The sequence below is a fragment of the Hylobates moloch genome, unplaced genomic scaffold, assembly GCF_009828535.3.
Source record: "Hylobates moloch isolate HMO894 unplaced genomic scaffold, HMol_V3 SCAFFOLD_17, whole genome shotgun sequence".
NCBI classification, from domain to species: Eukaryota; Metazoa; Chordata; class Mammalia; order Primates; family Hylobatidae; genus Hylobates; species Hylobates moloch.
The window spans coordinates 41,735,810-41,749,974 of NW_026652292.1; the positions used below are offsets into that span (position 1 = coordinate 41,735,810).

The 14,165-nt window shown below is 38.4% G+C and overlaps 1 protein-coding gene across 1 annotated transcript in view; it reads right to left on the reverse strand.

Annotated features, from left to right (window-relative positions):
* Positions 1–10,250, reverse strand: part of HCN1 (hyperpolarization activated cyclic nucleotide gated potassium channel 1) — a 401,400-nt gene extending 391,150 nt beyond the window's left edge. The window contains exon 1 of the mRNA XM_032135182.2: positions 9,750–10,250. Coding sequence (XP_031991073.1) covers positions 9,750–10,153 — 404 coding nt within the window. The 5' untranslated portion in view covers positions 10,154–10,250. The remainder of the gene's footprint in view (positions 1–9,749) is intronic.
* Between the last annotated feature and the right edge of the window lie 3,915 nt (positions 10,251–14,165).

Sequence of the window (14,165 nt, forward strand, 5' to 3'; positions counted from 1 at the left end):
TAATTAGAGAATATTTAATTTTTCAAACAACTAACATGCCTCAATTCTGTTTTAATTTTACATGCATAAAAATAACTAACTCTTAAATAGCATTAAATGCAGAGCATAACTTGTAAGCACTACATATATAGAAATGTTTATATAGCATATATAGTATATATACGCACTATATATACTATATACCCCATGAATTTTATATATTTTTTTCTCATATTATAATTGAGAAAATTAAAGTCCGTTAACTAAGGTGGTGAAGCTTGGATTCTGACCCAAACAGTTCCTAACATTGTTACCTCAAAATAATATACGCCCACAGTCTTTTTTTTTTTTTTTAAGCAAAATAGCATCAAGGATTTTAAGGAGAAAATATAAGCCACTCCCTTTTCCTTTTACCCCTACATATCACTTTCCAAATTCAACCACCATAATTGTTTCTTTTAGTGTTTAGTTCATATTTCAAAGAGAAATTAATTTATCAATTTTAAATACTATTCATTAGCTGCCAACTGTGGAAGACAAGGACTTAGCTTTCTGACATCACCCAAACCACATTTATGTTTCTCCTGCCCTCCCACTAACCTAGAATAATTGCACCACAATCTTTATTTAAAACAGTCAACTTGTTTACATTATTATGACCAAATAACCAGAAGGCACTGCTGAACCAAGCAAGGAACTGTGATTCTTTTCCCTTTTTTAGACACCTTTAGATCATTCTGGAGTTAATAAAAGTCTTTTGTTTATTTACTTGTATCCAATGTACCCTACAAATATTTATATGAAAGTCATCAATATATTGTTCCAAATGATCTCTGGAACACCTAATAACGTTATTTATCAAATGCTGATACTCATCTATTTGTTTTTCCTACCCTGAAGGCCTTCCTCCAGAACTCTTTGCTTTCCCGCCACAGTCTGGGCTGGTTTCTTTCGAGGCTAGCTGTTTTGGAGTACTCCTGGGACTTCAGGTTTCTCTGTGTTAGAGCCCATTTCCTAGCTTCTATGTCTTCATGTTGTTTGGTGTAATTTCTTGTTTTGCAGGAACATGTCATCTAATAACTTTCTAAGAAAGGGTACATGGGTAGTTAATACTAGAGTTCTTAATTTCTGAATATCTTTATTTAAACTTTGTATTATGGCAAGGTATGGATTTCTTATGGAGATTACTTTCTCTCAGAATTTTGCAGACTTTGTTACATTGTCATCTACCTTAAAGTATTATTCCCACTTCTTGATATGTAACTTTTTCTTTGAAAAGTCTTAGTCATTTGTTTGTTTGTTGCTTATTCAATGGTGTTGTAAAGCTTCTGTGTCATGATCCTTGGACAGTCTTTCTCTTTCATGATGCTAAGTATTCCGTAAGTTCCTCAGAACAGACATTTCAGTTGCTGCTATCTGGAAAATTTTATCAAAAATGTCTCCATGAATTCCATATGTCCCTTTTCACTCTTTTTTATCATTCTAGAATACTTTATGGTAGATTTTGACCTTATAAATTAGTTATTGGTTTTGCTATATTTTCTTATATTTCCTATTCCCTTTTGTCTTTTTGTTCTAATTCTGACAGGCTTTCTAGACTCTATCTGCTAACACATTTCATCCAAGAGCTGTTTTTTAAATTTCTTACTATTTTTTTTCATAGCAACGTGTTCTTATTGTGCAGATAAAATATTTATGAAGATATCATTTGTGGAGTATTTTTTATAATACTATCATTTCTCCTTATGCCATCCCTCTGGACCTTCTTTGGCTGTTTGATTTAGTCTTTCTCTGTTTGATTTAGTCTTCCCTCATGAGACTTTTCTCAAATGTCTGGTTATCTTTTGTTTTCAGTTCCATATTAACCAATGCCATACCAAAAATATAATTACAGCCTCAATGTACACATGCGGGAATTTCTGCAGAGTGATTAGGCAATAAACATGATTTTTTATCTGAAGACTTTGAAATGTCTCCCTTTGGAGGTATTTTCTCCAGTTTCCTGACTGAGAAAAATTGGCCTGGCTCCAAGCATCCGAATGTCAGCACAGGGAGTTCTGTATTCACTAAGGAAACCCTTATTTAATTCTGGTTTCAGTCTGGCTTTCCTGGAACTATTTCATAACTGGCATTTCCAAGTCCTGAACTCTTCTGGATTTCAATGGGTGAAGGATTGTGGAAGTGGAATAATTTCTCCATTAACTTCCTATTTTACAAATGTTCTTGAGATCTATATTCTCTGATGTCTCCTCTTTCTTCTACTTACCAATGTGTCTGTGCTTTTTCATATTATTTTGGAGTGACTTCAAGAGAAAGGAAGTATAAATGATTAGGTTCAATCCATCATGTTTCCCAGAAGGTTTGGAGAATTATTTATACTGGCAGCCTTGTTTCTTATTATGTAAAAGAGTTGAAGTGACAAAATTAATATTCACAAGAACTGAATTCCTGGCCCAGTTCTTACTATCTATCTATGTCACCATGTTCACGCTACATAACTTCTCTGCAGTTTCATTTATTCATCTGTGTATTGGGCAGGGAAATGTAATAGTTGGGGCACATACTTGCAGGTGCCAGTGGGAAGGAGATGCCAGGTATTACTGTAGGAAAAAAGTAGAGCTTTCATTGCTTTCATCTGAATTTATTAACTCTAAGATTAAATGTGCTCATGACCTGGTTGGAGAATAATTCTTTGTCCATTCAGTCAATAAATATTTATGATGACCCAGAAATTTCACTCCAAAGAGAAATGAAAACATCTCTGCACAAAAACTTGTACGAGAATATTCATATCAGCAGTATCTACAATAGCCAAAAAGCAGAAACAACTCAGATGTCCATCAACTGATAAATGAATAAATTAAGGTAGTATATCCATAAAATGGAATGTTATTAAGCAAGGAAATGAATAAAGTACTGACACAGTAACAGCATGAATGAACCTTGAAACAACATTCTGCTAAGTGAAAGAAGCCAATAAAAAAAACACTATATATTGCATGACTTCACTGATATAAAATATTCAGAATAAGCAAAAATCTACAGAGACAGAAAGTGGATTAGTGGTTGCTTAAGGCTGAGCGGGAGGGCGGGAGAGGAGAGAAAGTGAGTGCTAACGCACATGGGGTTTCTCCTTAGGATGACAAAATATTCTAAAATTGATTGTGGTGATGGCTGCATAACTGTGAACTTACTCGAAAATATTGAATTGCTTACTTTAAATGGGTGAATTGTATGGTATATGAATTTTGTCTCAAAAAAGCTGTTAAAAATAAACCATATCTGGATGTAATACTTAGGTGATGGGGTGATCAGTGCAGCAAACTACCATGGCACATGTTTACCTATTTAACAAACCTGCACGTCCCACACATTTACCCCTGAACTTAAAAGTTGAAGAAAAAAAAATGAAGCCTCTAAGAAAGTTTGGCAAGAAAAGTCTATTATGTGCATTTTAACAACATTGGGAATGTAAAACTGAGTAAGATTCATAAGTTAGCATGGCTTAAATTCCAGGGAAAGGATACATATAAAAATAAGTATAAATTCTGCTGAACAGAAAGCCTAGACAGAAAATTAACCATGTGCACAACGATTAAATGGAAATCTAAAAGATGAGTAGAAACGAGTTATGTGGAGTGATAAAAAGTGAAAAGAGTATTTCAAGCTTGGGGGTAATATCACATTAAAATCTTAGTTGCAGGAGAGAACTCAGGTTGTTCCAGGAGCTAAAAATTTACCCAAGTGGCTGGAACACAGTGCTGGAATGAGTGGCATGTGATGAGGCTGCATATATCGGCTGAAATTATGCAGGGTCTTGAAGCTCACAGAAAGTTGGTTCAATGTAGTCTAAGAGTAATGGGAAGTTACTAAAGGGTTTTAAAGAGCATAACAATATTATTGGATTTGCTTTTTAAAGATCACTCTTGTCACTTTATGTTGAATGAAATGGAGGACAGGTTACACTTTCTGTCCTAAAACAGCCTGTAAATACCATAACAGGAATGTCAACCTTGGAGAACCTACATTATTCTTGTCATTTTAAGAAATCTGTAAACTGGAGGCAGTATTAATTGGTCAAATCAATATCTATAGAATCTCTAGAATGTTCACAGGCAGTCATTCCATTCCCTGAACTTTAGCCAAAACAATGAAGAGTAAGGTGCAAAGATGTTTGTTGCGGCACTTTTTTAAAATACTGAATAACTGTATACAACAAAGCTGATAGTCTAAAATTTATAAATATTTACTAACTTTGTATGTATGTAAAATTAGCCTTATATTTTTAGAGTTACAGCTAGTGACCTGAAAATAAAATTAGGTTTACATAAATAAAATTATAAGTTGTAAATTTAAGGCATGAGGAATGTTGCTTCTTTGCTTTAACTGAGTTGTCAACTATTAGACAAAATAGAAAAATACTATGAGAAAATTAACTAACATAACTTGAAAGAGTCATGAAATCAATTTTATCAAAATTGGGTGAAATGTGTCAGATAAATGCTCAACTCAAAAATAATCAACTTCTATATATATTCTTTACTTCTATATATATTCTTCTACATATATAGATGTCCCTTGAATAGTTTCTGTAGTACATATATACGAATAGAATTAACAGAGCCATGAAGGTTTATTTTGCAAAAACATAAAATTCCAGGATGCAACACAGGCCCCCCCCACCCCCGGCTAATTTTTTGTTTTTAGTAGAGACGGGGTTCACCTGGTCCGACTGACCTCGTGATCCCCCGCCGATTACAAGCGTGAGCCACCGCGCCCGGCCGACTTTTTTCTTTATTATCACTATTTCTACAACTAAAATATATAGTGTCAGCCTAATTCATAGTTTGTTACTCCTTTACACAAAATGATAAAATGTAAATTGGTCACAGACCCTGCAAATGCTCAGTACTCTTCATGTAGTGCTAATGATCTGCAATAATTTGCACTGTACTTACAAGAGACTCTATCTGAAAGTTCTTTTCCTGAGCCCAATTTTTGTTGCTAAATAATGAAGTGAATTATCTGCTAAACACAAGAATTATATTCAGAATGATAAGATTATCACCTGAAAATCATACCAAATGCATTCTGCTGGTTTCCTGCTCACTATAGGACATAGGTGCATTGAGTATAATAATGCAGAATTACAAATACTATTTATCTTGCTTTTTGGTGGTGATGTTGTTTTGGTTTGTGGTTTTTGATCAAGCGGATAAAGCTGAATACAATTTTCTTAAATGAACCTATGATACAAATAATAAGTAATATATCTTTCCAATGCATTTAAATTTCTTTCATTATTCAACAGGCATGTTCATAAATCCAAGTCCACGTAATTAAATATGATTAGTAAAGTGTACCTCTTCACTGATGCTCAATTTATAATCATACCCCAAAAGTAGATTTAAATGGAAAGTTGCTCAGAAAAAAATGAAAAGTATCTTATATTTTAATAGTATAAATCATAATATCTACTAAATGCAACAGTGAAACATTTGCTAAAATTTAAAGTTGCATAACTTACATGTATACTAAGACAAAGTAACTAAATAAATTCACACATTTAAATCTTTGAAGAAATTTCATGTTGTGTCTAACAGTTGCTAGAGTCACTAAGAAAAATGTAATTGAACTTAAAGATAAAGCACAAAAAGGTTCATCTAACATAGAAAAAAAATAAGTTCTTATGGTTAATTTTGGTTATGTTGATAGGAAAAGCAAATAAAATCAGCATTGCTGGCAGAGACAGAGTGTGTTCAGCACAAAGATAACATAATAGTAGGCTAATTCGTCTTTAAACCCTAGAAGGTTGAATTGTTTTCTTGTGAGAAGCTCGTGGAAGCAAATGTTCTATTATGAACTGTATAATACGGGTGAAACCTCCCTTTCCTAATGAACACATCAGTGATCTCTGATATTAGTACAGTTGTGGCTGCAATCCAAAGCAGAGATGGAAGACCGGAAGTGATGGTATCTTCAGGAAGTAACTCCCATCTCTAGAGTCCTTGAGTACTTACAACACAATAAGCTTTTCACACACTCATACTAATGATGAAAAGAAATTGAAAAAAAATAAGAAGTCAAGATACGAAACTGCCTCCGTTATGAGGAGCAAGATGTTGGCTGGCAATATATATGGAAAGGAGCATTCTTTTTAAAAGTCCCTTTGTGTAAGCATGATGGAACAAAATAATGACAGAATCCCTAAAATGGCAAATAGTCTGGTGATAAATTCTTCCAAGATAAATTGCTTGCATAATAAAAATCATCCACAAAAGTATTTTAAATATTCTTTCAATCTATTTAAATGATTATATCATAACTATCAATTGGCTATGGAAGCACAATGCTTGCCGAGCATCACTTTTAAACCTTAGTAAAATTCTAGCTAATTAATATAAAATCACCATGAATTTTTAAAAATCATATTTAACCTCCAAATTAAATGTGTCTGTGTGTTGTTCACATGAAATTCAATAAGACTAAGACCATGCTCTCACTACAGAAAAATCGAGCTACATTTGTTTTTAAGTAACTATCCCTGTTTTCCCTAGTTTGGGTGCTTATATACCACAGTATAAACAAAAACATGAGCTTGTTGTGTTTACTAAATTCTGTAGCTTCCACCCAGTTATTTCAAACAGTATCTATACTATTGGACTCTGTTTTACTCTCTGAAGGTTTCTATCATCACCCTCTCCTGAGGAAAAAGGTAAATACAGCACCTCTGCCCTACTTACGCCAGGGGTAGAGAAAACTACCTGCCAGACACAGCAATAGCACTCTTGGGCTCTGGCGGGTAAAAGAGGCACTAGCTAGCTCTCTGAAAGTCTCAGTGGGAGCACAGCCTTGTCCCTTGAGGTAAGTAAAGTAGAAAGCTATCAGTCTCAAAAATTATCCTGAGAAGGGAAACTAGAAACAGTGTTAAAGTCACGACATGCCCTGGAGTAAGAACATAGTAAACTTCTCTGGCCATGCAAAGGCTTATTAAAAGTGTCAAGGAAAAGAATCCTCTGGATATCTTCATTTGCAATATCTCCCCACTCTTCATAGAAATTACTCTTAAGTGTCACTCGCTCAGTTGTTAAATGATTAATGAACTTAAGTTTGGCATTTTAGGAATTGTAGTAAAGCACCTCCCTGAAAGAATCCTTCAGGAAAGGGCCTAAAGTAAAGGCTAGATCATGACCACAAAAATTTCTAGTATCTGTTGAAAATTACTCACACATTGCTTTCCCTGTAGAAAAAAACTACTGCTAGAATTTCGTCTTTCCTATTTTTGTTTTTTCATTACATTATCTTGACGTTATAGATTTTAGAAAATCTTATATTGGTTTTGAGATCATACAATAAACATTAATGAAATAATAAGATGTAAATATATTCTGAATGTAAACAAGTACACGATTATTTTTCCAGCTTGTTTTAGAACACCAGTGTATATTCTAATTATGTTTTAAAATCTATTTTTTCAGATATCTTTCAGTTTAAAAAGATCTAAATAATTATAATTGCTTAATTTGTGCCTGCCATTTTCTTTTTTCCATTTATACAAGGGAAAAGTCAAATATTCCAAACTACTCCACACTGGAGTTTAGAGTATTAGCTCACTTTTTAATCATTTCCCATTTCTTTGAAATGAATAATAAAATTAAATCATCACCTGATTTCAATTTGTTCCTTTGCCCTTCAGTAACAATGTTTTTATTAAAGAGATATTTTGTCTCAGAAGATTTCCTTGGGAAAATAAGGAGAATCCTGTAATTCCATTCATTCAAAAGATTTTCGCATGCTATTCTAATTCCTGAAAAGTGGCCCTATGTTTTTATTTAGTAAGTGGGAAAAAGTTTAATTACTTGATGTATGATTCATTTTGAAAAGAGATAGTCCTTTTCACATTGCTGAAGAAATAAAAGCATTATATGTAATCATTTTATTGAGTGAAATTAAATGTTAAAAGTTCAGCATTTTTGCATGTTAATATTGAACCTCGTACATTTCTGGAAATACCACATTTATTTTTGCTATTAAGACTGGAGACTATTTTCATGTAAATTATTTTCATTTAAAAATTTTAAAATGGGGTGAAATATATTTCCATTGGGGACTGAGGAAAAGATAGTATTCTATACTTGATTCCCACCTTTAAATTTCTAAAGAACACGACAACCTTACACATCTTAGAACAGTGTCATTTATAAGTTTACTTCCCTATCTTCCTACTGGAGGAAACAGGTTTGATTATTTATTACATCTTTTTAATATGAACATTCTTTTTTTAAATTTTTTTAATGAACACTCTTTCAATCAAACTCTTAATGATCTCTAGACTATAAACGTCATTAGGTTTTATAAGTTCTCCTTTAGACTTTGCTGTGTGTTTTTACAAATAAGTATCTAAAAATTATACACTTTCTAAAATCCATTCACTCTACGCATAGATCACGGAGGCTACTGATTTCTGAGACGAGAAATATCTCAAAGAAGGCAAAGACTGTCACTCTGAGCCTTTGTGTGGCGGGACTGTGGGTTTTTCACAGCTAATGTCATTCAGAACTGTGGACAGCTCCCGTTAAGGCATGCAGTTGGTGATAATTTCCCTTAGTTTCTAAACTAATTCCAGGGCTGCTTTACATTGCTATATTTATCCTATAAAGAATGCTTAGTATATGCACATACTCCTTTAGTTGATTCTTTTTTTCTTTTCAAACGAGTTCGGCCAAATAAATAAATATCACCCTGAGTTATTAGGAGTTGCTAGTTCTGCATTTTAAAATGGAAAGTCCAGCCTTCTTCAGGAGCTAAGATAATCGTGCGCACGCTAATAAGAGAATCTACTACACGACCTTCATTTGACAATCTCTAAACTTACTTATCACCGAGCGAATACTTGGGCGACAAATAACATCAGAAAACGTCTTAATTTTAACTCTCCAAAGCGGAGTTTTCCTGCTGACAGATTTCCTGTCCTTCTTCCCGAGCTGGGGGACGTGAAAAAGATTTTTGAAACAGACTTGTAGTCAAGGTCAAGAAAGGGTGCCGCTCTATTTCAGAAGGGGGCTCTGGCAACGCCCCCTCTCTCTGTTTCAAGAACTAGAGGCTTCCTGCCACGCTCTCGCCCCGCCTGGAAGCGCCTGGCTTTGGTGAGACCTCACGTCAGGGACTATCCAAGTGCGAATTGCCCTTCTCTTGCCTGCCTGCCGCTGTTTCTGAGTAAACACAACGAGGATACCCAGCGCCTATAAAGAAAAACAGACTAAACACACTCCCCAGGGGCGAGCGCGGCAGGAACTGATCGGGCTTGTGAATCGCTGTCTCCGGTTACCCAGTCTTCTCCTGAGCCCCAGAAAGCCTCCTTTTCCCTCTTGGTTGAGACCCCACTTGAGGGAGCCGCTCGAGGAAGGGTGGCTGCCTGCTTCCTCACACTCTCGTCTCTGAAGTAAAAGTTTCCCTGGTACAACTTCGCCTCCTCCCAGGGGGGTCACCGTGGCCTCCATCCTTCCCTGATCTGTCCCCTTAGTTCAGGAGGCCAAGGAGGAGAGCCTGTCCGGGATTCCTGGGCAACGGGAGCACATCCTCCGAGCCCCTCCTGGGTGGAAACTACCCGGAGGCGCCGAGTGGAGCCTGCTCAGCCCGAGCCGACGCCGCCGGCAGCGCCACCCCCCGCCCGCCCTCCGAGTCCCCGGGGCGCCCCCCTCCCAAGCGCGGGGAAGCGCGTTTGAGGGCGCGCCTGAAGGGAGGGTGGGGCGGCGACCGGGAGCCCTCACCTGAAATCGCTGTAAGGGTGGATAATCCAGAAGCCTGCAGTTTTAACCCTTTCCTGCTCCTTTTCCACCGCCTTCTGGCTCCCAAACATGCGGAGGGAGAATTTGTTGACCCCGGGCTGCAGCATGGAGGTGAACTGCCTCTGCATGAAGCCGTACTGCCGCCGGGGCCCCTCGGCGTCTTCGAAGCCCCCCGCCGGCTCCTCGCCGCCGCCGCCGCCGTCCACCTTGAAGCACACGGAGTTGCCGTGCTCCTTCGCGCCGGCCCCGCCGCCCCCCGGCGGGGTGCCCAGGCGCTTCTCGGCCGCGGCCGGCCCCGCGCCCGTCGCGGACGCCTTGGCGGGGAAGACGCTGTTGCCATCGTCCCGGCTGTTAGACGAAGAGTTGGGCTTGCCGCCTCCTTCCATGCCCGGAGAACGCGGCCGGCGACGGCGCGGGCTCCAGACTCGCCGGCCGCCCGGCGCCGGGGACACGTAGCCGAGAGCGTAGGGGCCCGAGCCGGCTGCCCGCGAGCCCAGCTGCCCGTCGCGGCGGCGGCGGCGGCGGCGGCGGCTGCTGCTTCCCGACCGCGCCGCTGCTAGCTGCGCGCCTGGCTCCCGCCGCCGCCGCTGCCCTTAGTGGCTGCGGTCCGGGCTCCGGTGCGGCTGGTGCTGAAGCTGAGGCTGCCGGAGTTAGGCGAGGCTCAGCTCGGCTCAGCCCTCGCGCCCCAGCGCCTCCCCTCGGCTGCCCTCTGTTGGCCAGAAAGGGTCTCTCCCGGTCCGCGCTCCACACATGCTCGTTACTCTTGCTCCACTTCTGCCCAGCGTGACATTGAACTCAAGAGCCCTCGGAGGAGACATTCATTGGTACACGTGGAGGAGGACTCGGTGTATGTTTGCATGAAAGAGCGGGGAGAGAGGAGAGAGAGCAAGCCTGAACTAGCGAGTGTGTGTTGGTCCGAAAGAAACAAACATCTTAAACTCATGAAGACGTTGTCTGAACGCCTGTTTGAATAACGTTACAGATGGAGAAGAGGGGACGAGCTGACTATGCATGCCAACAATTCACGTGCAAAACCAAATGTCCAAAAGAAAGTAAAGTTTGACAATGGAAAATAAATGTCAAAATTACCAGGGAAACTGTTCCTGTGTGTGTGCGTGCACGTGTGTGCTAGAAAGAGAGGCAGAGGGCAAAAGCTACCAGGTCTGTGTAATCCTAGGTAACCAGCTGCTTGGGGCTTTTCAGATTAAGGTTCTGCACCTCGGGACAGACAACTGACCTCCTTACACTTATCCTTGTTAATTCTTGCAGAGTTTTTTAAACAGGGGACGGGATTTCTTTCTTTCCAAGGCCATTCGTATCAATACACGTGGAAGCAGATCTATCAGCCACCAATATTGAAAGAAAAGTGTGTGAGGGAGGCCTCGCCTGAGCTGACCTATCTTTTTAGATAAGTTACGTAATCAATGAAACACATTAAGGGATGTGTGTGCCGGTCAGTGTTTACCGACACCACGCTAGGAAGTCAAGACGTCTTGGAATCTCTCGTCAGAATGTCATTACCGTTTCAGAAGGGGGGAACATTCTTAAGGGAAACTTACAAGTGTACTGATGCTGAGGAAAGCATTATCCGTTTCCTCTCATTCCCTCTGCGTCTCTGAAACCCACTGGATTAGCTAAAGGAAGCAAAATGTGCTGCCAAACCCACCAGTCACTCAGCAGGGCAGCCCCGGCGTCTGAAGAGCTTCAAGACTCCCGAATGTCCCAAAACATCTGTTTCAGATACAAGCATTGCCTCCCTGCCCACAGCCTCTTCAAAGGAAATCTTGCCCTGCCAAGAGTCCCAGATCCCCTGGGTTCCTGTCAGCTGTAGCCACATTTTATGGAGAAGGAGCAGGCACTCAAGGAGGGAATGTATGTCAGGCTGGCAACTAGTGACCTATCACGAGGAAAAAAAAATAATGAGTGGGGCTAATCAAGGTGTTCTTCTGAAAAATTAAACGGTGATGAAGCCAATTAACAATGAAGGAAGCAAGGATAAAGGCAAAGGAAGACAATTGGATGCCTTCCTGAGGGGTTAACAAAGGCTGAGAAAGGAAGTAGAGAACAGAGAAAAGAGCAGAGGGAAGCAGAAACGAGCCATTAGGCCTAACTCTGGTGCAATTCTGTAAGATTTCCTTACCATTCTCCTTACCATAGCCTGTGCTAAATCTCCTTTTTTCACGGAGCTATGTCCTGACTCAGACACCATCTGTTTTCAACTAATCATATACCAGAACCCTAAGAATAAATATGGATGGCCAAATTTTAATGGTAAGAGATAGGAAAAATATGAAAATATAAAGCTCTGATCTGTCAAAATAGAGACCTTTCTCTACGTTGGAAAGCCAAGAGGTCAGATAAGGATACCAGGTGCTGAGGGCAGAAGGAAGCCACGGGAATGGATAAAAACAAACATTGCCCAAAGCACAGTTCTGCCTAAGAAAGACCCGATTACTCAGGCAGCTTTTCTTTATTAGACTAAAGATGTTTCCCTACTTTTCTCCCATTCTGCATGCTTCCTCAATCCCTCTATTTTCAGTCATGAGTGTGACAATGTATATTTTAACATAAATTTTAAATTTTACAATAATATAAAAATATACCATCTAAAATGTTATGCTGAGTTCAAGTAAGTTTTGCTTTTCTTTTAGCCAGTCTCTCTGTTTGTTCTGTTGCAACTTAATCTTACTCATGACCAGGCAGTTATTTTAGTAAAAGTTTTTCTGAGTTTCAAGGTTTGTACTAAACTGATATGACAGAATCACTGAAAAACAAGATCTCAAAATAGAACTAAGAAATGTCTTAAGAAGATCACAAGTCATTGGTTGTTCCAAGTATAGCTTCTAGGCCATATTTTATTTATTCAAAATCTCAAAAAATACATCTTCTTAAAAATTTGAGAATGTGTATATTATATCAATGCATTAACTTAAAGTTGTCAGCAATATAAAAAGTCATGTTTCTTTACTTTTCAGAGTGTTGATTTAAAGTTGTTTAGAATATGAAATTTAAGTTTTCTTTGGAGGAAGAATGAACTCACAAGAAGATTGAGACAAAGTGAAAGCAATAAAAGAATGGAATCAATGATAGAAGAAGAGACAGAGAGAATCTTGAAACTTCAGAATAATCTCTTCTTAGCTTGTCTTTGTATCAGTTTGTTGATAAACTGTCTCAAGCTAAAATCTAGTGAGCTAAATGCGAGTGTTTATTTCAAAGACATCTTAGAAAGAAGACTACCATCATGTTGACTCTGTGTCATTAGATGTTCATGATGTCAAAGTGCCTAGTATTTTACAGGAATCTGATTTCTGAGGACTCATTAGAGAATATCAATTATGAATTAATTTCAGGAGAATGGCTCATCAGTAGCTGTAATGGGTGCTGTTCAATATATACAAGAATTGTGCATCTTCTGAAATGTTCCCTGTCTCCTTTAATACTCTGCTTAAGATCAAATTGCAGGCAGCAGCAGCAGATTAATAGGAATCTAAAATAAAATCTCCATGCAGCAGATGCTAGCACACGTGAAATGAAACAAAAAAGATAGATCGGTGACTTGAAGTTTGACTGTTTATTGGAAAATCTCAGTGAAACTTGAAGATTTAAGGAATAAGACATTTTGGCCCTCTTAGTAGGACAGAGTAATATGTTACAAGCATATTACACATGTAAGGAAATAAAATAAGAACATCTGTTGAAGAAGGCAGTGGTAAGGAACAGTGAAAAAAAAGTTCCTCATTGACAACCTCACAGTCTTTCTATGTCTTGTGCACAGGCAAATCTGATTATCTATCTGGAAAGCCACATCAACATCATGCTTAATATGAAACATTAAAGCTGTTAAAGTCAGAACAATATGCTCATATCCACCATTTCTGCAATGCATGGTAGTTTTAATTGACAATATTGTCTCCTGAAAACCCAAAATAATCAACTGGATAACCATCATAACTAATAATAGAAGTTGGGAAGTTGGTATCAACTTTTGGTTACTTTAGTAAACATGCAAAATTTAACATTTTTCCTAAGCATCAGCAACAACCATTAAGGCAATATAGAGAACAATGATTTTTTTCACAATTGCATCTAAAAATGAAAACTACACAATAATAAATTTAACAAGAAATGTCTGAGATCTGTAGTTTAAGAAACATTTATTTTGATAAAAGGCATAAAAACATTTAAATAAATTAGCTATATACTTTGTCCATAAAGTCTCAATATTATAAATATGGTGCTCCTTCCAAAATTGATTTTAAGTTTCAAACAAAATTTGGTGATTCCATGGACACAGGGAGGGGAACATTATACAACAGGGCCTGTTGAGGGTTGGAAGGCAAGGGGAGGGAGAGCCTTAGGACAAATACCTAATGCATGAGGGGCTTAAAACCTAGATGA